At 38.1% G+C, this 22,577-nt stretch overlaps 1 protein-coding gene across 1 annotated transcript in view; it reads left to right on the forward strand.

Moving 5' to 3' along the window:
* LOC145403379 (uncharacterized) overlaps positions 1-18,545 on the forward strand; it is an 18,639-nt gene extending 94 nt beyond the window's left edge. The window contains exons 1-5 of the mRNA XM_080275163.1: positions 1-91; positions 6,287-6,467; positions 8,536-8,674; positions 17,318-17,408; positions 18,461-18,545. The exon at positions 1-91 is cut by the window's left edge and continues 94 nt beyond it. Coding sequence (XP_080131289.1) covers positions 1-91; positions 6,287-6,467; positions 8,536-8,674; positions 17,318-17,408; positions 18,461-18,545 — 587 coding nt within the window. The remainder of the gene's footprint in view (positions 92-6,286; positions 6,468-8,535; positions 8,675-17,317; positions 17,409-18,460) is intronic.
* The last annotated feature ends 4,032 nt before the right edge of the window (positions 18,546-22,577 follow it).

Here is a 22,577-nt window from a genome sequence, read left to right on the forward strand (position 1 = left end):
CGGACACCAGCCACCTCCCAGCAGAGCACAAGTCCCCCTCATCCCCCACCACCGCCGCCACACCACACCCTATTGAGGATATTCTCGATGCGTGAGTATAATAACACATTGGTAGTATCTCTCTCTCTCTCTCTCTCTCTCTCTACCATGCCCCACCCGATTGAGGACATTCTTGATGCGTGAGTATAAGATATCAGTAGTTATATTAGTATGTATGATCATTTGTACCCCTTGATTTTGGTGACTATTTCTGTGTGTGTGTGTGTGTGTGTGTGTGTGTGTGTGTGTGTGTGTGTGCGCTCTATAACAACACACGCTTCCTATATGCTCGCCCTGGTAAGGTAAAGCCCGGTATTGTGACCTGTTCCTGTTTTTACTGCTTTTTTTTTTCTTTTTTTTTTTTTTTTTTTTTTTTTTTTTTGCACAGCAGGGGGATTTCCAGGCCATTGTTTCCACCCTCTTTGGTCGCCTTGGGGAGCCGGTGGTGCACTGGTTAGCTCGTCTGGCTCGCAACTGAAAGAACCCTAGTTAGGTTTTCCGGCCGGTCACGCACTAGGACAAAGTTTGCTTCCCCTCCTTGTCCCTCTTCACCAAAAGTAGAACTGGATTTAACACTGAAGGTTGTGGGTCATATTCTAGGGGAAGACTGGGACGTAGCAAATACTGACTGTCTTTATATGTCTCGTGTATATTCTTCTTGTCATTTACGCCATGCAGCGAATTCGTTTGTTTACGGATATTATAGCAAAACTAAATATAATATGGAAACAGATTGTACCCTAATTGTAAAATCAGATCAAATATGGGAAATGAATGCACTTGAGCAACTTGGGATTAACTTCAGATGAAACGTACAGTATCATTCCAGCAAGAAATAATATGAAGAGTGTTTTTGCCGATGGAGTTGGGAGGCCTGATATGTCAGAGGAACACATACAAGGAGACATCTCGACACACACACACACACACACACACACACACACACACACACACACACACACACACACACACACACACACACACACACACACACAAAACACCGTTTATGTCATCATCATCAAAAACAACACCCTGAGTCAGTCCGCTGCACGAAGAAGGCTTGTCTCTCTTTCATCACAAAGTCCTGTTAATTTTAGGCTTGTTCCGTCCAGCCCAAGCAAATCTGCGAATTTCACCTCTATACAGTACCTTGTCCTTTGTCTTCCTCTTCCTCTAATTCCATCTCTGGATTGACACTCAGTTACCCTCTATCTCGAATCGTAATGGGTAAAGCGCAAGAAAGTGGTGCATATCACGCGTTAGCATCTCTACTCTCGCCTGTTCCCTTATTCAGGAATCCCTCCTTCTCTCTCTCTCTCTCTCTCTCTCTCTCTCTCTCTCTCTGTAGCACCCAACATTAAAAAAAAAAAAAATCGTCGTAATGTTTGTATATACCGTATTGCCCAGGAGGTGTCACTGTTGAAATTTCCCGCTGCAAGTCACTGAAATAATGGCGATTACTTGGATATATGAATGTGTTGCAATATCGTCAAAAAATATCGTCAAAAAATTATGACCTCGTCGCCTTTTCGAACCTTTGACTTTTTTTTTTTTTTTTCCGTTCCCAAGTAATGTTTGTTTTTCATAATGCCACGTGAGGATATTTATTACTTTTTATGATTTTTTTTTAATGCCCTTAGTCATTAATTTTTTGCATTTTTCTGTTCAGAGGTAAGTGGTGACATAATGTTCGTATAATAGCCAGTGGAAAAAGCCACACCTTTAGCTATGAAAAACATTAATATAGTTTGCAATATTCGACGTGGTTTTGTGCATAGGGTTACTTGCAGCTGGCGAAATTTTGAATCTAGTGCGTGTGCGCCGTAGTACAACCAGACTGTTATGCCAAATCTAGGACTCGTTATGGCTCTAATTAACACATATCTAATATAAAGCCCCAGCATTATAAATACATCTTTGTTTCATTAATTTTGTCTACACCCAGACGAGTCATTCAGTTTCGGAAGACTTGAAAATGAACGGACTACAGTAAACTTGGCGTGAGGATGCCTTACACTGAGTCCACGAAACAGAAGAAGGAGGAGGAGGAGAGAGAGAGAGAGAGAGAGAGAGAGAGAGAGAGAGAGAGAGAGAGAGAGAGAGAGTAAAAAAGGATGATGTAAAAAAAGGTCTCATAGGAAGTGTATAATAAAAACTTGATCCCAGTGGCTTAGGATACTTCGCAACACGTTTACCTCGGCGATTTATTTTCCGCCGTAAAACTTAAATATCCTCTTGTATGACGTCGATATTAAAAAGATATAAACAACCATTTGGAGAATATGATGGCGTAATATGAAAAATAAATCGATAAGGAGGAGGTGCTACGAGAATTTCGGCCTATTAATCCTTTCAGTTAGGGGATTTTTTTTATTCAGTTATCCCCGGTACCAGACGATTTCCTTCAGATATAAGGAGATTTCTTGATGTAAAGGGATTAATGAAGGCTACATCTAACCCCGACATTTCCGCAAATCCCTCCTAAGTTGAACAAAACCGTCTGGAGGCAGCAATACGCACAACAGGTCATGGGACTGAAGAGGCTGAGAGACATAGGACCAAACCATTGTGATATCGGTAAATATATACACAGCTGAATAAATTAGCCTGACCTTAGCTGCGACGCAATACTAGAGTTGTCCTGACCACATGAGTGCTTGTGGTGATACCGGTAATGCTTAATATTCTCAGGTTGACGTTACGTGTAATAAACACCAAACAAGAATCTACCGTGAGAGAATTAACGTAAACAACATTACATTTACCACGAAGCCACTTACCCAAGATATATGGCGGTCTCTCTCGTTTTGTTCTTTCTGTCTTCTGACAATATTAATTAGTTGGTTTAGAATACTTCTCAAGCCTCTTCAGACCTCATCTTTATATCAGGCTAAACACACACACATACACACACACAGACCACAACACCGAATTTATGTGTTGTATGTAAGCATGGACGCAGTGGAAGTGCACGTGTTGTATAATATTAACGCATGTGTTTGGCTGCTCCAGTACGTACAGTACCGGTAGGTGGATGACAAACGAACCACTGTAGCGGAAGTAATATTTCTGGCGAGGAATCCTGTGCCACCCCCTCCACTCCTCCTCATCCTGGCGGGGAATGTAGAAGGACTGGCGAGGATGAGAGGCCAGGGGGACTATGACTTTCCACTCACCTCTGCCACTTTTTATTGACCTTGAAGGGGCCGTTTCCACTCGGGGTCCCAACTACAGCGCGTTAACTCACACCCGACAAAGATCCGCAACCTCTTCAAGAGAGGTAGGTGCAGTCGGATTGGAGGGCTGATTTGATTAGTTACGGACACTCATTTCTATCTCACAATTAAAGGTCGCTGAATTTCATGCAATCACGACATAGTAGTAGTCAAGCTGTGTGTGGCCGAGTTCTCTCAATGAAAACAAGCCACCATAATTCTTACCATACCCGTACAGGCCTACCAATCGCCAAAGCTGAGACACATTTTCAGAAATACTTTTGTTTTGACGTCTTTTTTTTAGATGCAGAAGCATTTCTAGGAGCGGCCCTCTCCGTGTGTCTCTCACTTCCGATTTCTGGAAACAAGGCATTTCACTATCGCAGACTTTAGCGAGACCGCACCTCATCACACCATCCTCTCATAATCACACCACACCAAGGGCATAAACAAAAGGACCCTGAAGCTCACGCGTGTATTACTTATGTACTTGTTACATTATGAGTCATTCTAGTCTACAGTAGTTTTGAGCTATTTGGTAGTCATATCAGTTAAGATAATAGCATACACAAACACACCTGAGGTTCAAGAAATTTTGTGAAAACAGCCTCTGGGAGCCTAAGTACAAGATTATGTGTTTATAATTTTTATCTCCATACAGCTGACAAAAACGTCACAACTCTATTTGAATGGATATAAGAACTGCAAAATACAAAAAAGAAGGAAAAGAACAATAAAAAAATCCTTAAGTAAATGCTAAGGAGATACTGTTCGTCATATTAAGCGTCTAAGATCCGTCATAAATACTCCCCCTGCCCATCCATGCCCTTAGAAACAGTGGACCACCTCCTTGCAATGGACCGCCGTACTCTTTGACCTTGGAAATTACGTAACGGCATTTCCTCAGCGACTCATTTTCCATATTTCATCTCTCTTCCGTCCGGAGACCTACTTATTCTTCTTCTTATTATTATTCTTATGATTATTACTACTACCACCACCACTACTACTACTACGATAACCTACAGTCGATTTTACTGAACATATGGTAGACTTTTAGAACTGGAGGAAACAAGTAAATATATTCTTCATTAACCCCTTCAGTACCTGGGTCTCTCCTGAGCTGAATCGACTCACCTGGGAGCAACGAAATCGAAGCTACAGAAAGATATTATGCGACTGCTAGGGTCAGTATTTAGTCATGTGTTATATATATTGTAGCATACGTGAGAATATTCAGGTCTAACATCCAAAATTAAACAGCAAAAGAGGAAGTGCTACGAAGTCGTGTGTGTGTGTGTGTGTGTGTGTGTGTGTGTGTGTGTGTGTGTGTGTGTGTGTGTGTGTGTGTGTGTGTGTGTGTGTGTGTGTGTGTGACTGAACTAGACCGCCGTGAAAGTGATGAATAGCGTTGTACTCGGGCATTTTATTCCTGGAAATGTCAGACAGTTTCATTCAGCTGAGAGAGAGAGAGAGAGAGAGAGAGAGAGAGAGAGAGAGTTACATGGACGAATAATATTAACCCATTTGCGCCGTGTCCTCACCTTAGGACAGAACTGGGCATTGTCAAAAGTTAATAAAGAAGGGAACCCCGGGGTACGGACCGATGAGCTTCGCGACTATGAGCCTAGAGGCGGAGGGCAGTACGCCTGGTACCCTTCCAGCACAATCCTTCTCACAGGAACCCTGGTAGCTAATGGGTTCATGATCTAAATCCTCCATTCTGAATAATGTATCCTGTTATGAATAAAATAGTCAGAAGACAGCAAAAATATAATTTAAAATACGTCTTCGGATTAAAAGGTTGAAAGAAATAAAATTATTAACCAACTAAAAACTGCAATTTAATTTTATTCTTGCTATCTCTGGACGAGTTTATTCAGTTTACTTTTTTTTTTCTTTCTTTCTTTTTACTGGAAGGGCTAGATACAGTTTCCACGAATCCTTTCAGTATGTGTTATTTTTTCATGAGCTAAATAATTTATGTGGTTACTGTAGATACCCATTAATGAACAAGCACAGCAAAACTGAACTTGTTCCACGTCACAGCAGGAGACCCTATGAAACCTAGAGGTCCTAAAAATATTTCCATAACAATGCCCTAGTTAGTCCTAAAACCACTTCTGTAGTACTATCAGTTTCCTGGCACCACCACCTCCTCCTCCTCATTATTATTATTATTATTATTATTATTTATTATTATTATTATCATTCACCTGGAAACTGGATGTGCCTCGCTCACTCGATGCGCAGGCTGTAAAGTGAAAGACGCCCTTCTTTGACGTACTGTAGTTTTTTAATGATATACTCCTACCTCCAGTTACTTATACTACGGTATGCTACAGGGAAATCACTGGACGTTGACACTTAGGTTCTTATGACTTACAATTGGCAGAATGAAATAGTCTGGCAGTAGCTGGAGTGGAAGGGTAGAGCGTTTTCCCGACCATGAGCTTGATTTATAAACTTTCTCTAACGTGTAATTAAGGGTTTTGTTTTGCTTTTTCGCTCATGTTGGATGACACTTAATGCTAGAGTTTTATAGTGCAATTCACTTGATTGTAATTATACCCGTGGGAATTGGGTTCGAGGAGGTCCCATAATGAGAGAGAGAGAGAGAGAGAGAGAGAGAGAGAGAGAGAGAGAGAGAGAGAGAGAGAGAGAGAGAGAGAGACAGAGACAGACAGACAGACAGACAGACAGAGACAAAGACAGAGGCAGAGAGTGAGTTACAAGCAAAGTTAGCATTTCAAAGACCTTGTAGTCCAAACCATTGCGATACTTCCTATTTGCTTAGGAATGCATATCCAGTTCGCAATCATTCTAGTGTGAGTAAGATTCTATTGAGGTTCCTTTTGAACTGCTCTCCTGTAGTGCTACTAACAATATTCATACACTGCACTCACATATTCCTTTCACCATACCCAACCATCTATCCATTCACCAGCTGGAAAAAAAAAATAATGCACAATACTCTACTACCCATATCCTTTTCAGCACACCTAACCATCTGTCTACTCACCAATCCACAGAGTCTTGAAATCCGAGACGATGTCAGCCGTTGATGCAGCAGCGGCCAGTCTGACCACAGCGGTTGGTGAGGCGATTGATGACCTGGGTGACTTTGTGGTGGAGCGTGTCAAGGATCTCCCACAGACCATCCAGGAAGTCTCAGAGAGGGTGTCACAGGCTGTCAATGAAGGGGGAGAAAGGGTGAGAGAGACGATATTAGTTTTGATAAGCCCTTGAAGTGTGTGACAGACAGTGCGAGGTCTGACAAAGGCCTTGTTTCTTTTGTTACTTGTTTTTAGGATTCTACGGAGGGGCTTCAGGGTTACACAACTTGATCAAGCTGCTTTGGGAAACTGTACTCCTTAGAATACGGCCAGCAAGTAAATAGGGCTGATCCACGTAGCGGTAATCATAAAACACTGCCATCCACAATGTATAATTATGTATCTTAGTTGTGGACCGTAATAATGGTCCACTTTTTTTTGTCAGATATATATGACTCTTATATAATATTCTGAAAAGTTTGTTAGTCTTGAAAGGTTGCATCACCGAGTTTCAGAATTACTGCTTAGTAATTCATTATTTAGTGTCTGGAAGTGGGTCGATATTAATGTCTGTAACAGTACCTACACCACTAATGAATTGAATAATGGATTCCTAGCGTCAGGTATCAAAGACCATATGGCACTAATTCAAAGCAAAAATGGGGAAGGAGAATAGAATGTAGAAGTGGTCTTGGCGTTGAAGTGGTATTGGCATTGAAGTGGCTTGGCGAAATTGCGGCTTGGCTCTGAAGCAGTTTGGTGATGAAGAATTGGTTGAAAGGTTTGACCCAAGAAGGAAGGAAGGGTCAGCATCAATGCAAGGTCCTTAACCTATCCAAGTCATGACACTGTCTAACCGGATAGGAATGAGAAAATAAAAGCTGGAAGAAACATGGAAATATCACGAAGTGAGGTAGGACAGAAGAGATGAGGAGTCAAGAAAGATTGAAGAAAAAAAAAAAAACTCTTTAGTCGCCTCTTGCGACAAGCAGGGATACTGGGGAAGTATTCTTCCTCTCCTCCCCAGGGGGTACCTACTCCACCAAGCTATTGGGAAATTGGGTTAGGATAATAATTCTCTTCATGCTGTACTTGCAGGCAGTGTTCCTTGTTTGCACAGGTCATCCCCGTCCATTCCTTGGTTGCTTTCCAAACTGCATGGACTCATGCAGCAATGCTCTTGGGTTCCTCTATGGAACCTCATCTATTTTCCTTAACTCTTAAGTTCTTCATTGGAACCTCATCTGTTTTCCTTAGTCTGCATGTAGAATTTATTCCTTTTATGTTTAACTTTGTATAATTCTTCAGTCATATCAACTAGAATATTTCTGAACTGCTGTCACAGGCAGTCAGTGGAGGGGGCAAGAAGGTGATGGAATATGAGGCATACAAATGACAACAGATTCAGTAGAAGGTAACTGGAGACTGCAACATGGAAAGATCTCACACGTTAGAACGTGAATCAAACATGCAGTCATGGAAAAGGCCGTCAAACTTTTGATGTACAGTACATTACGTCAGACAGACTCTTAGCTGCAGCATTTTTACATGTGTGGACCCAGAGGGATTTAGAGTGTTCGGCTAAATCCCCTTTGCCTTATAAGGGTATGCCACAGATGGAAATATTTCGCTGAATGAGTCAGAATTTTAAATTATATATATATATTTTTAATTCAATAAGTGCAATACTGGAGAAGCCCTTGATCGCAGAAGGGGCCCTTGTTTTCAGGTTTAACACACACACACACACACACACACACACACACACACACACACACACACACAAAGTTCTTTCCCCACTCATACACATTCCATTTCCCCTCTCTCTTTCTCCCTCATACACACCTTCCACCAAACAAGAAACACTTTCTTATCCACAAACATTCATGACCAACCTTACACACACACACACACACACACACACACACACACACGCTTTAAACAATTTCCCCCCCCCCTCATACACTTCCTCACCCCCCTTTCCTGCTTTCCTCTCACACACTGTGGTTTCTTTCCTCGTACATCCTCTTTCACCATGAACTTTCCCTCTTCCCATACTCTGTCTGTCCTTTGTACACACTTTCACGTAAAACACTTCCAGATTTGTAATTAGTCTCCTACTCTTAAATATTCTTGACTCTGATCACCTAACCTCGGGCTTCTACACTCTGAAGGGGATGGTACTTCACTGCCTGTTACGGTATACCTTTTATACAATCGTACAGGTAGTGATAGTGGTGAAGGGACTGAGGGCCGGTGTGGCCAACCAGACTGTCACAGCCGGAAACACAGTCGCCAACTCTGTGGACAGAGTTGTCACTGCTGCTAATTCCTCTCAGACACTCGCCAGTCTCCAAGATCTTCGTAAGTCGACATTTGTCGTTTGTTAGCAGTTTGGTTATATATATATATATATATATATATATATATATATATATATATATATATATACATATACATATATATATATATATATATATATATATATATATATATATATATATATATATATATATATATATATATATATACACACACACACACACACACACACACAGTTTGGGAAATAAGGTTGTGTTGTAACTCTGAGCCAGTGGTAGGCTACTGATGTAAAATTTAATACAACACAGTCTGCACGTCAATGTCCACCAAGTTTATTAGTGCTGTTTGATTACATATTATTATTTCGAGCAGATACTGGGCGACAAAAAGGGTAATCTTTTAACTCAGAGTGGGCTGTATTGATGTGCTGTAGAATTACATGTACAGTACACTAAATGTAGTTCTCTAAGTTCCCGATGAATTAACACCCGTTTTTAAGTTGTGTCCACAGCAGAGACCCTACAGAAACATAAAAATATGCATTTTATAAAATGTTTTAACCTACAATTTCACAGGGTAAATGATAAACTTATAAGACTATCTACATAAGATATATATAATGATGGGGCAAAAAGGACTGGATACTGGATAGATGGATGGATATAACAACTTTCACCAGAGTAATATATATATATATATATATATATATATATATATATATATATATATATATATATATATATATATATATATATATAATATACAGTTCTGTACCACAGCTATACTGTAATCCAGTCACAATTCACAGCACATAATTATACTATCCTACGCAGTATAATCATTGATCTAAAGTGGTTATTGTATTTGCATATAACTTAACCTATGGTATGAGAGCATCACCGTAATTTACAAACGTGAGGACTGGTTAGGTAATACATATGGTAATTTCATCACAGTACAAGCGGTTGGAGGTCATTGTCAGGTGGGTCGGGCCTAAAATTTCAAACGGGCATAAAATCGTCAAATTTAACCCGATGTAGTCCAAATTTGACATGTAGCATCCTTGACTAGTACAAAACATCCGTCATACATGTTCATTGGAAAAAAAATGAGTAAAATACATAATTATTGCTCAAGTTTCATAAACTACAGTCAAGAGTATGGGCCCATACCAATGTCGGTCTCCTTTAGTATTTTTTTTTTTTTTTGTACAAAATACTGTCTTTCAACCTAATCTCCAGTATGTATTACAGATGGTTGTAAGTGTCATGTTTTGTGCTGTACAATAAAAATCACATAGCTATACCCATAAAAAATATTTTAACTCCAAAACGGTCTGTGAGATTAAGTACATCAGCTATTTATAGTATACAGTAGTATGCATAATATTTCTTAAACTAAACCATATTATCTATCACAGATGATAGCAAGTGTTGTATTTGGTGTTGTACATAATCTAATATACTATAGCACTAGCCGTATGTGTGTGTGTGTGTGTGTGTGTGTTCTTACCTTACCTAATTCTTACCTAATTATATCTTTACAGGAATGAGTCAAGCTCGTATTGTCCCGTGTCTTAGACCATATTTATCGTACATATCCTTAAATTTGTGAATTGTTTTGGCACACACTATTTCATTCGGTAGTGCATTCCATTGATCAATTGCTCTGTTTGGGAAACTGAATTTCCTTACGTCTTTATCACCTCTCTTCTTATGCAGTTTTTTGCAGTGTCCTCTTGCTGATGCTTCTCCATATGTTAAGTAATCATTTATGTCTATTTTCTCCTTTCCTGATATGCACTTATATAGCATTATCATGTCACCTCTTTTCCTTCTCTCCTGTAGTGTTGGTAGATTCAGGTTATTTAGTCTTTCTTCGTAGCTTAGGTCCCTTAAGCTTGGTATCCATCTTGTAGCGCACCTTTGAACTTTTTCAATCTTGTCTATATGCTTTTTGAGATGAGGACTCCAGACTACTGATGCATATTCCAGGGTTGGTCTAATGAATGATGTTATTATCCTTCTTAGCATGTCTTCATTTATGTATGTGAATGTTATTCTCATATTTGCAAGCAGTGTATACATGTTCCGTACCTTCTCGCTGATGTGGTCAGCCGGAGATAGTCTGTTATTGATAATCACACCTAGGTCTTTCTCTCTTTCTGATGTGTATAGGGTTTTATTTCCTAACTTATAATCCCAATCAGGTCTTTTTCCACTTTTACCAAACTTGATTACATGACACTTGTCCACATTGAATTCCATTTGCCATGTACTACTTCATTCATGAAGTTTATTTAATTCTTCTTGTAGCTCCCTACAAGAGTCTGTGCTAGTAATTCTCCTTTGTATTTTTGCATCATCTGCAAACATATTCAGATAGCTCTCATTTCCAGTGTTACTGTTTATATCATTTATGTACACTAGAAACATGATTGGTGCCAGCACCGAACCCTGTGGTACTCCACTAGTCACTTCTTTCCATGATGAGTAGTTTCCTCTTAGTACTGTCCTCATTTCTCTTTTTATGAAAAAGTCTTGCATCCAACAAAACAGTTTGCCTCGAATTCCTCCTTGATGGTACAGCTTCCATAAAAGTCTTTGGTGTGGTACTGTGTCAAAAGCTTTCTTGAAATCTAAATAGATACTGTCCACCCATCCTTCCCTTTCCTGTATTGTGTTTGTTACTCTGTCATAGTAGCTCAACAGATTAGTAACACATGATTTTCCTTTTCTGAAACCAAACTGTCTTTCTGTTATCATACTGTGTTCTTCTAGATGATTTACCCAAGCTTTTCTTATAAGTTTTTCTAATACCTTGCTTACAACACTGGTCAGTGATACTGGTCGGTAGTTGAGAGGATTTTGTCTATTTCCTTTCTTGAATAAGGGGACTATATTTGCTTTTTTCCAAATATCAGGTAGTTTCCCTTGGCTCAAGGATTTCTTGAAAATTAAAAATAATGGTTTACTTAACTCCTTTGCACATTCTCGTAACACCCAACATGAAATTTCATCAGGACCACTTGCTTTTCCTCTGTCTAATCTACTTAACTCCTCTTGTATTACTTTTTCTGCTATTTGTATATCTGGTAGTATGTGTGGACATGCGTGTTCCACATATTCCCTCTCAAAATTTTTTTCTTCTGTAAAAACTAATTGGAAATTCTTATTTAGTGCTTCACAAATATCTTTCTCTTGTGTATAAGTGATTCCCTCGTCCGTGATGGATTGTATTATATCTTTTACTTTGGTTTTGCTTCTGATATAGCTGTAAAACAGCTTTGGTTGATCACTACTTTTATTTATTATATCCTCCTCAAACTGTTTTTGGGCTTCCTCCTTATTCTTGTATAGTCGTTTCTTGCCTGTTTGTAATTATTATACGCCCTTTCACTATTGTGTCTTCTGTATCTATTCTACAACAAATCTCTTCTTTCTTTTGATTTTTTACATTCTGTATTGAACCATTTCTGTATTTTCTTATCTGCTTCTTTGTGCTGTGGGATGTACTTCTGGACTCCTATTTCATAAAATTCACAAAAATTTTTATATACAGCATTTAAATCTTGTCCTCTAAGCTCATTTTCCCAATCAACTTCTAAGAAATACTTCTTTAGGTCTTGATAATTTCCCTTTTTATAGTTTAGTCTCTTTTTGTAACTGTCATTGCTGTTTACTATGTCATATGCTATCCTGAAGTTATAATTTAGTACTGCATGATCGCTTTTGCCGAGTGGAGGGTGATATATTAAACTGTCAATGTCATTTTCTTGCCTAGTAAATATTAGATCTAGCACTGAAGGTACATCGTCCTCTTTTTCTAGTGGTTTCCCTCACATGTTGAGTTAAGAAAAACTCTTGTACGAGATCCAGGAGCTTTTGGTCCCAACAGCTTTCTTGGCTATTTATATCTAGAGTATTCCAATTTATATTTGTATTGAAATCCCCAGTTAGTATAATTCTTTCCGATTTCTCTTCCATTTTATGTAGCAAGGATCTTATACTCTGAATTGTACTCTCTGCCAGGTCCTCATATTCGTCTCTTTCCCATGTGTTTGATTTGGGTGGCATATACAAATTGGCTACAATTACTTTACCTTCAGATGTGTCGATCTCTACTGCAATCAGTTCTACTTGTGATGGTATATCTAGGTTTATTTCCTTGACTTTTAGAATTTTCTTAGTTAATATTATAATTCCTCCTCCTTTTTTTAAAATTTCTGTCTCTTCTCCATATATTGTATTCCTCTAAGTTTAGTATGTCATTGGATATCCTTGGTGTTAATTTTGTCTCAGTTAGGCATATTATTTGTGGTTCATTTTCTCTGACATAATCATTCATCTCTAGTAATTTAGATACCATTCCATCCACATTTGAGTACATCAACTTTTTCATCTTGTTTATATACTTGTCATGACATGGTTCTACTAACTTCCTCCTTTTTCTTCCATCCTGTTTGTGTACCACTTTCGTACCTGCAATCCTATTACTTTGTAAAAAAATTTCTTCTTGTCCTCTTCTGATCTTCCCTCATTTTTTGTTTTTGCTTCCTCCCTTTTCTCTTTCAGTAATTCCAGTTCCTCTTGTGTTAGACATCTTTTTATCCATACATTTTTGAACTCCTCTTTTTCCATAAGATTCTTTGCATTTTTTAGTATCTCTTCCACAGTGTTTACACTCTGGAAAGTCACCTTTAGAGGTCTTGTCTTGCTTTTCTCGTATTTCCCTAACCTTTTGTGTTCCTCTATGTCTTTACTACAGATTTCCTCTGATACTTCTTTCAGTAATCTCATTACATTTGCCATCTCCTTTTTGTCTCTAGTGATTTTGTTTTTAATTTCTTCCTCTTCTATACCAGTGATTACTATTGATTTATTTATTTCTACTGAATCTCTGACTAACTTTGGATTGTTTTGGATTATTCTTTTCACTTCCTTTTTAATGTTTTTTTCCTCCACCCTTGTTTCTAAGTCTTTCTTTACTTTCACCATTTCAGCATACGTGATTTCTACATCATTTTTGTAGCTTTGCACAGCTTCATTCACCTGTGTTATCTTCTCCTCAATATCACTGCTCTGGTCCATAAGTCTGCTTGCTTGTCTAATTGTCTCTGTGTCATTTTTTAACTCTTCCATAACACTCGTGATTAACTACTGTACTTCCCATTTCACTCACTTTCTTCCTAAGGGTATTCAATTCCACTGTTAGTTCACTGATGGTTGTATCTTTCTTATTGGCCTCCCTTCCCAGTTTTTCTATCTCTTCCTTTTGCAAGTGCATTTGCTTCTTTATTTCATAAATTTCATTTTTGAAAGTCATTTCTAGTTTGTGTACACGTTCAACCAGTCTATTGTGAGTCTCCACTTCAACCAGTTCTTGGTAGAAATCATCATTTTGCTTTTTACTTTTATCCCTTTTCTTTTCCAAATTTGTTTTACTGAAGTATGTATCCATTTTGTAAAACTAAATGAACAGAGTGTGTATTTACAAAGTATGCACGCTTTCCCCGTCTTGCCGTGTGTGTGTGTGTGTGTGTGTGTTTTGAGCGGCCAAAACCACACATTCAAATCGCACCAAAACTGGCACAATAATCGGAAAAAAATCGCTGATGTGAAAAAACTTGGTTCCATCACGATTGAAAAACCTTTACTACGTTTAATGAGTGATCACATTTTGACCAAAAAACGCTGCTCCCGGAGCCCGGCATAGGATCTCGGCAGAATTTTTTGCCCAGAGATAGAACTAAAATAAACTGTAGCAGTAGCCGTGTCTGTGAGTGCACTTCGACTTGCGTTCGGACAACTTGGGTTCCATTCCCGAAGCTGCAAATAACACGATCAATTGGTTAGCTGCAAGAAATCCAAGTGACAACGTTACACCAGAGCAGCAGATAAACACGACAGCCCTCCACAGGAGCAAGTGCGAGGGGCCCGAAGGGCCCACGAGCACTTGTCTAATCACTATACTTTTCTTTATTTGGATATTGCTTTTTCATGAATGACACATTTGATTCAAATATAATGTTAATAATGAGTTGGCAACACTGTAGTATGTTAGGAGTTATTACATTTAATGAAAATTTTATCTACTACAACTTCACTAAAGGTGAATGTAGGGAACAGTAGGCCTAAAGTTATGGTCTTGGAGTGAAATGAAGTAACGGAATGTGCAGTGAGACTGGATGATGAGGAAATGGAATATGTGAGTGCCTTTAAGCCCTAGGGTAATGTGATGAGTACCGGTAAGGATGGAAGTTTGGAGGATGAAGTGCTTGAAAGAGTACAACAAGGAAGAAAGGTTGCTGGTTCTTTGAATGCAGTGATACGAAATAGGGAAGGGAGCATGGAAGTAAAACAAGTCGCTGCAGGACAGTACAGTATTGTGATATACCAAGTCTAACGTATGGATGTGAAGCTTGGACCTAGCTGGATGGACACAAGTCAAGACTGAAAGCAGTAAAGGTAAGTTATTTGAGAGGAGCGTGTGGAGTTCCACGGAGAGAGAGGCTGACAAATGAGGAAGCGAAGGAGCAGTGTGGTGTGGATGTGATAGAATGCATAGGAAGAAATACACGGAGGTGGTTTGGCCATGTGGAGAGGATGGAAAGCGAGACTAACAAGAAGAGTGTACAGTATGTGAGTGAGGTGGAGGGGGAAGAGAGAGGGGGGGGGACCGAGGATGAGATGGAGGGATGAAGTGGAGAGGTATATGGGAGAGAGGGGTGTGAGCAGGGGGGATGGCAGTGAAATGGCGCGGGACACAGCGACTTGGTGGCGATTTGTTTGCGGCCACCCTTCACGGAACCGAGGCGTCTGGCAATAGACAGATAGAATAGATAACGTCATTAAATTTTTCCCATACTTAAGAGCTACTCAGAATCAACACAGGCCAATTGCTTCTGCTTTTGAATGATCTGATACGGTACAGCACTGTATAGATACATTAGAATTCCCTTCTTGTAACTAGTCAAGAAAAGAAGGTATTATCAGTTAGATACAATTTTTTCTTTGTTGCATATAGGCAAAGGACCTACTGTACAATCATTAACCTTAAAAGAATTATTTTTTCACAAATAAGTCTTGGCCATATACATACACCCAACATTAAAATGCCCAACATGTAGTGTATACAGTATTTTAGACTAAATGGAAACAAATGCCTTCTTTCACTAACCAAACTCTTCATTTAATTGATAGAAGTGTGAAAGAGGGGCTAAACACGTGGTCCACCATATAACCTACCATTTTTCCATTTCATTTATGAAATTATCCTGTACCCTCACACTGCCTTACAGTTTATATTATGGTATAGCAACTCTTTTCGTGAGTGAACCACATACGTGTAAAATAAATACATTAAAACTTACCTGGCAAGGCCGACGACGCTCAGTTGCAGATTCTCTTCACTTTTATTTCCTTCTGGCTGGACCACAAGCAGTCGAAAAAGACGCACAGAAGGTCTATGAGTGTTACTGTACCCAAATGCTGCACAACCAACCATTGATATAGGCAAATAAAAGGGCACCAGTAAAGGAAACACAACACCCACTGTCTAGCAGCTGCAAAGTCTGGTTTGTGACATTACAATTCGACGATCATCTCCGTATTTACGTATACTTTCAAGTAAAATCCATCGGTAGAGATGAACATTAAAACGAAAATCTTCAGTAGCTCAAATTAACAAACTATTCTCCAAATGCAGCGGCATTTTTCTTATCAACCAATCATGTATCACAGTAGGGGATATTTTTAGACGAATCTGCAGTCACGCAGCGCCAGCCGTGTGAATCGTTTGCATGAAAATGGCGCCGTGTCGGCCGGCTAATCAGCAAGCAGCTGAAAATAATGGCAGGTCGGTCTCCTTCTGAATCTATAGGGTCTCTAGTCCACAGTAAAGATGCTTTGAAGTCACAAGGGTATTGCTGCACTTTTAACAAATCTGTCATGAACCAAAGACATGTTTCACAACTTGCAGTTTTACTTAGAGTAGCGGAAACAAATGGGGGCGGGGCGGCTCATTGGTAGAGCGCTGGAATCGAGATCGCAAGGTCGAAAGCTCGCGCCTCTCCCGGGTAGCTGGCTTTGCTAGGAGGGGTAACTCCTGTAATCCTATAAGCAGGTCTAGCTTGCGGGAATAAATGTTACACACACACCTAGGCTGTAGGTAAAGAATGCCTGCATTCATAAAAGTACTAAAATCAAGGTTTTATTATGATAGTCAACCATCATCTTGAGTGCCTTTGCTGGGAGGGGTAGCTCTCTCCTGTAATCCTAGCAGGGCTATATGATCTGACCAGGTCTAGCTCGCAGGAATAAATGTTTACGTACACACACACACCTAGACTGTAGGTGAAGAATGCCTGCATTCGTAAAATAAAATTAAGGTTTTATTACAAAAGACATCCAGCACCTTGAGTGCTAGAGCTATATCATTACTTATTCTTGCCATCTTCAGTTCAATTTATTCAGACCAGGATAACCTTTTCATACTGAGAGTTTGGTGTAGTTTTCTTTAACATATCCACTAAAAGAGGCCTTTCCATAGTTGAATTAAGTCATCCAGAAGTAACAAGAATACCTGGTAAACAAAAAGATTGCTGGATTCAAGAGGGTAAACGATTTAAAGTTGGGACAGTAATAAGCAGTTCTGTAATCATATCTTGTTAATGTGAAACCCCAGAAAAACGAGTGGCTGTGTCCCTTTCCCGCATCTTTGGCTCACTGTTCTTCAACATGGACAAGATTGATAGCGCTATGGCTCACAGTATCAGGTAAGGATTGGGTAAGAAATGTTCATTAAAAAAAAAAAAAAAAAGTAAAAGATAGTTTTCTTATTTGATTTCATAGCTATATGGATATTAACCATATATACTGTATATAATGTACCTTATACGGTAATTTTTATATTAGACCATCACTTATATCACATGAAAATATACTAATGAACTGCAAACATTACACAGGTATGCATTAGATTAATTTCATGAGGCAGCTAAGGCATGAGTGATGGTAAAACAAAAACAGAAAATAAAATGATCGGGAAGTCATCATCATCATCATTGCCAGACGCCATGTATCCCAAACGGGGTGGCCAAGGGATTAGAGTTAATTGTTTTACAGCAGGGGTTCCCAACCTGGGGTAAATTACCCCAAGTGGGGTAATTTGGTCTTTTGTGAAGGGTAATGGGGGAGGTGACAAAAAAAAAAAAATCTAAAAATCATACCAATTATGATAGACTTCGGACCTATACTAAAATTCAGAGATGAATGTTTAAAGTCATGTTTATTTGGTATCAGTGTTAATAATAAAAATAAATTACTCCTTGCAATAACCCTCTTGGTTTTAGCCTAACCTTCAATTAAGTCCTACATTCAAACTAAATTCTAGGCATCAAAATGTTAAGCAGCTAAAATGCAATTGTGGAAACATAAGCAATGAGGGGTAATGAGTGAAGAGAGGTGTGGAAAATGGGGTAATGGGTAAATAAAGGTCGGGAACCCCTGTTTTACAGGGAGGGGCACTAATCCTCCACCAACCCCACTTGACACGTAGGATCAGGAAGTGCACCAATAAAAAATGTCTAAACCGAACATGCAAATCAAAGAATTATTACATGAAGGAGGAACTTTCTAAATTACTGACTAAATTTTCACATACAGTAAGACCAAAGTTTAACTTTTTAATACTTCAGTCACAATATCTGTTGTTTGTAGATTACGGTATACAGTATACTCAGTAATGTGGTGATTTGTTTCTACTTATGATGATGCTGTTCAGTACATTTGGTGTGCATTATGTTCAGTTTCTTTCTCGTCTGAACAGACGCATCTCAGGTGGTGACAGCAATGACAAGCCTCTCCTTGCCTCTGCCTCAGACCATGACAATGAGATCAAAGTCATAACTTGAGCACCATTCCACGCTGGGAAGTATGTGGCTGCACTGCAGAATAAAGAAGTATCAACCGTAACAGAAATGCTTTATTAAGTATAATAATAATAATAATAATAATAATGGAATACAGTATGTTTCATCTTACACTGTGGAAATAATAAACAAAGTTTGTCAATAATTTTGTAAGCACTCAGTAATATGGCAATGTACACAGCACAGAATCTCCAATTCAGTATTGCAAAGTAAGTACTAAGTACAGTATATTAATATCATGTCCTAACAAAACATTAAGATTTAACTACACTGACATACTACAGCACTAGTTGTAACTCACATCTGACAGGCAATAAGAGTAGTGAAGCCTAGCATAACACAGAAGGAGATTCTTTAAGTTAAAAATATAGTTAACCCCTTCAATAGTGACATATTTTTTTTCAGTTTATTCTTGCTACCTCCAAAATGTTCTATACAACGTGGAAAAGATCATTCATACAGAATGTATTAATGATGGTTGTATTTAACTCCTCTAGACTGAAATTTCTCCTAGGCTGAATACAGCAATCTGGAGATATCAAGAATAAAATAAAAAATATGTCACTAGATTGAAGAGGTAAGGTAGTGTATTTAAATTCCAGTAGGGCATTGGCAGCTGCAGGAATATAAGAGTGATATCAGCTTATGTCTTGAACACACAAATACAGTAATAACTGTACTGATCACACAGCTTAATGGGGAATTAGTTTTCAGTATGATTTACATACAAATTAGAACCAGATGTGTTGCCATTACAGTACTACAAGTATATAAACCTTTGTGTATACCATCCCAACATAATGCTGTATGTTACCTCCCAGGAATTGATAAATGCATTGTCAGTCCTTATTTTGCGCACTTCTCTTCAGAAATGCACAGTACTGTAATAGCAAGCAGTTGTTCTCATTGTGTAGCAGTCATATGCTTACCACAATTTATACTCATATCATTTGTAGATGGCTTAGTTTGATGGCACTTTTTTATTGCAATTATTCTGGCACCAGATGATTTTATATAGCTCAGGGAAAGACAGTTGCTGTGAAGTGGTTTTGACTATGAGGGGGGGTCTCTCTTTTCTGCAGGATAAAATTATCTGGTGGTAGCAAAAGTAAGGTAAATCTGATGTCATTGTACTGTACTAAGGGAGTGATATTACCTGACGACAATAAAGAATACTGTATCACATATTCAAAGGCATACTTTCCTCAGGCTTGAAAGTGATGTTACTGCATGTATCTAGCCATTTTATACTCATGTGAATCAGTATCTTTGACATTATGTACCTTGTGCTCATCCTCATGTTAATCAGTATCTTGACATTATGTACCTTGTGTTGATCATTCTCTGTATATTCACAATATAATAAGTGTGAAACTGTTTTGTATGTCTGAATCCATTACTTTTTATAAAGAAACAGTAACAGACAACCTATATTACCTATTTTTGGCTCGAGTGCCCCAAGGCTAGGTTATCACAGTGCCCTAAGACTAGGTTACCACAGTCCAAATAATTTAAGATGAAAGAGACCATCCTAGCATCCCTGGCAGCAATACCATGATATGAAACCCCAGCCATCTGAGTTCTAATTGCATTGATTTAACAGTCTTTTCTGACTGAAGACATTAACATCTTTCTGCATAATATCTTTTTATATATGAAAATGGTAACGGACTAGACAATCTCTTCTAAGCTGAATATAATAATAAGACTTAGCTGTTGAGAGAGAGAGAGAGAGAGAGAATGATGTGGTTAACCTTTCAGATCTGATACTGTAGCATACTTTTATATTTTATTCTTGTTATCTTCATTCTATATTATTCAGCTCAGGGCAGACTTTTTTTTTACCCTTTACTACACAGCTGGGGGTGCACTCCTTAGTTCCATAAAACTGTCTGGTTGCAATATAAATAAAAAAGAAATTACATTCACAGGCTGATGAGGTAAATGGTAACTAACTTACATATATGATGGGTAATAAGACTGCTAGCATATGTAAACAATCTTTATCACCAAGTGGCCAGACAACTCACAAACCTTATTGACATAAGTGACAACTGTGGTGGTAATCATTCACAACAAAAAAAGTCTTACGTGAAACCAGCAAACACAACAAATTAAAATAAATAATGCATGAATTTGTCCACACTTTCCCTCCAGTTAAAGTCTCCTTTTCTTGAGTATAAATGTGTATTTTCAAACTGTACATTAATAAAGGCTCCAGCAAGCTTGCTTGTGCTGGCCTTGGTCACCGCATGCACTTTTGAAGATAGATTAAGCTTTCCAGAAAAATATTATAACATATTAATAATATTTCATGCTTATGGTAACCATTAACTAATCCAAACATAACACATGATGAATAATGAATGAACCCTCTTACTTCCAACTTAATGTATATACATACCTCAATTTGAAATTATATTTTGTCAATTAAATAGCACAATATACTCACACCTCCATTTGAAATTACATTTTGTCATTAAATAGCACAATATACTAAAGGTCATAATATGTTCACTGGGCAAACTGTTAATACAGAATACAGAGATCTCAATGAGATTTATAATTGCTTGTTTTGAACATCCAGTAAACTTAAATTTTGGAAGCCCTCAAATACCTGAAATGCAAAAACCATTAGATCACGACCATATAATGCACCGAACACGTAATGTAAATTAGCAGTACTGTATAGTGCCACATACACTTACCATACGTAATTTGGATGATGTTATCCTGTAAGACAGCGCAGAACAGGATGTACTTTATTCCATTCTTAATTACAATATTCTTCATTCAGACTGGTAATTAAATATTAAATCTGTACAAATCTGTAAACTATATATAAATGTACAGCACTTTCATATTCTTACATCTTGTAATATCTGGAAATAGTCACACATACAACAAGAGAAAACAAGACTAAAATTAATATTCATATGATGCATCAATCAAAACTCAAGTTTGTAGTGTCATATACCATACAAGTTAAATACCTGGATTCAAAAACCTCTTGAAACTCAAGCTTCTTTTTGCATAAAGAACAAGAGAAAGGAAAAAATTGCTTGATTTTCTTTGTCCTTCCTGTGAAACAAAACAGCATAATAATTATTCTCTTAACTAAGATTTAATATCACAGGAAAAAAAAAAAAAAAAATGTCATGAGAAGATTCTGTATTCCTCTTGTTCTTCCCATGAAAACAAATGTTGTTTAAGAAAGGGAAATAATCCTCAGTTTGTTTCTGAAACCAGACCAAGGTGTATTCAGCCAATAAATCATGCTATAAACTGTCTTGGACACAGTAAAATATATGTATCAGGTATTTCAGTACAATCTTTCTCTAACCATACTTTCAGTACAAGCAATATCACTGCATTTTGTGCTCTGCATTAATTAAGTAGAGTACCTGAAAACTTTTACAGGCTACACTGAAAACTAAACATAAGGACATATGCTAATATAGCATTCAGGGACTTGGGAACAGATCTAATGAAAAGAAATGAGGCCAGAAAGGGGATTATGGTTGTATCCTTAAAACTGAGAATGCAATAGTAAAGGTAAGCCACATATATTTGAAATGTTCATGAAAAATGCAGTGGGAGAGTTTTCTTTTGCACAGCATGCATGTGTTCCTCAATCCCTTCAGTATGATACCTTTTTTATATTAATATTACTAATGCCGGACTATTTTATTCAGATGATAAGATGTTCTGAAAGTGGCGGGTCTGAAACATTCTCTCAAACTCTTATGTACTATGACCTCCTTTTTTTCTACACATTCTTGCTAATCCAAGACAATTTTATTCAGTGCAGGACTGGACTGAAAAAAATAAATGCCCATATAGAAAAGAGGCCTTCTGTACACATTTGGATTTAACAAGTATTGCCCTTGCTGGTTAGGAAGCTTTCCAACATACCTTCTTTATTTATCCATTTTGCACGTTTCATCTTAACATACTCATCTATAAATATTTGTCTGTATACTAATACAGACACAAAAGTAAGATAAGACACCT

Source organism: Coenobita brevimanus, chromosome 60 (assembly GCF_032717465.1).
Source record: "Coenobita brevimanus isolate Jiangsu-jjx chromosome 60, ASM3271746v2, whole genome shotgun sequence".
NCBI classification, from domain to species: domain Eukaryota; kingdom Metazoa; phylum Arthropoda; class Malacostraca; order Decapoda; family Coenobitidae; genus Coenobita; species Coenobita brevimanus.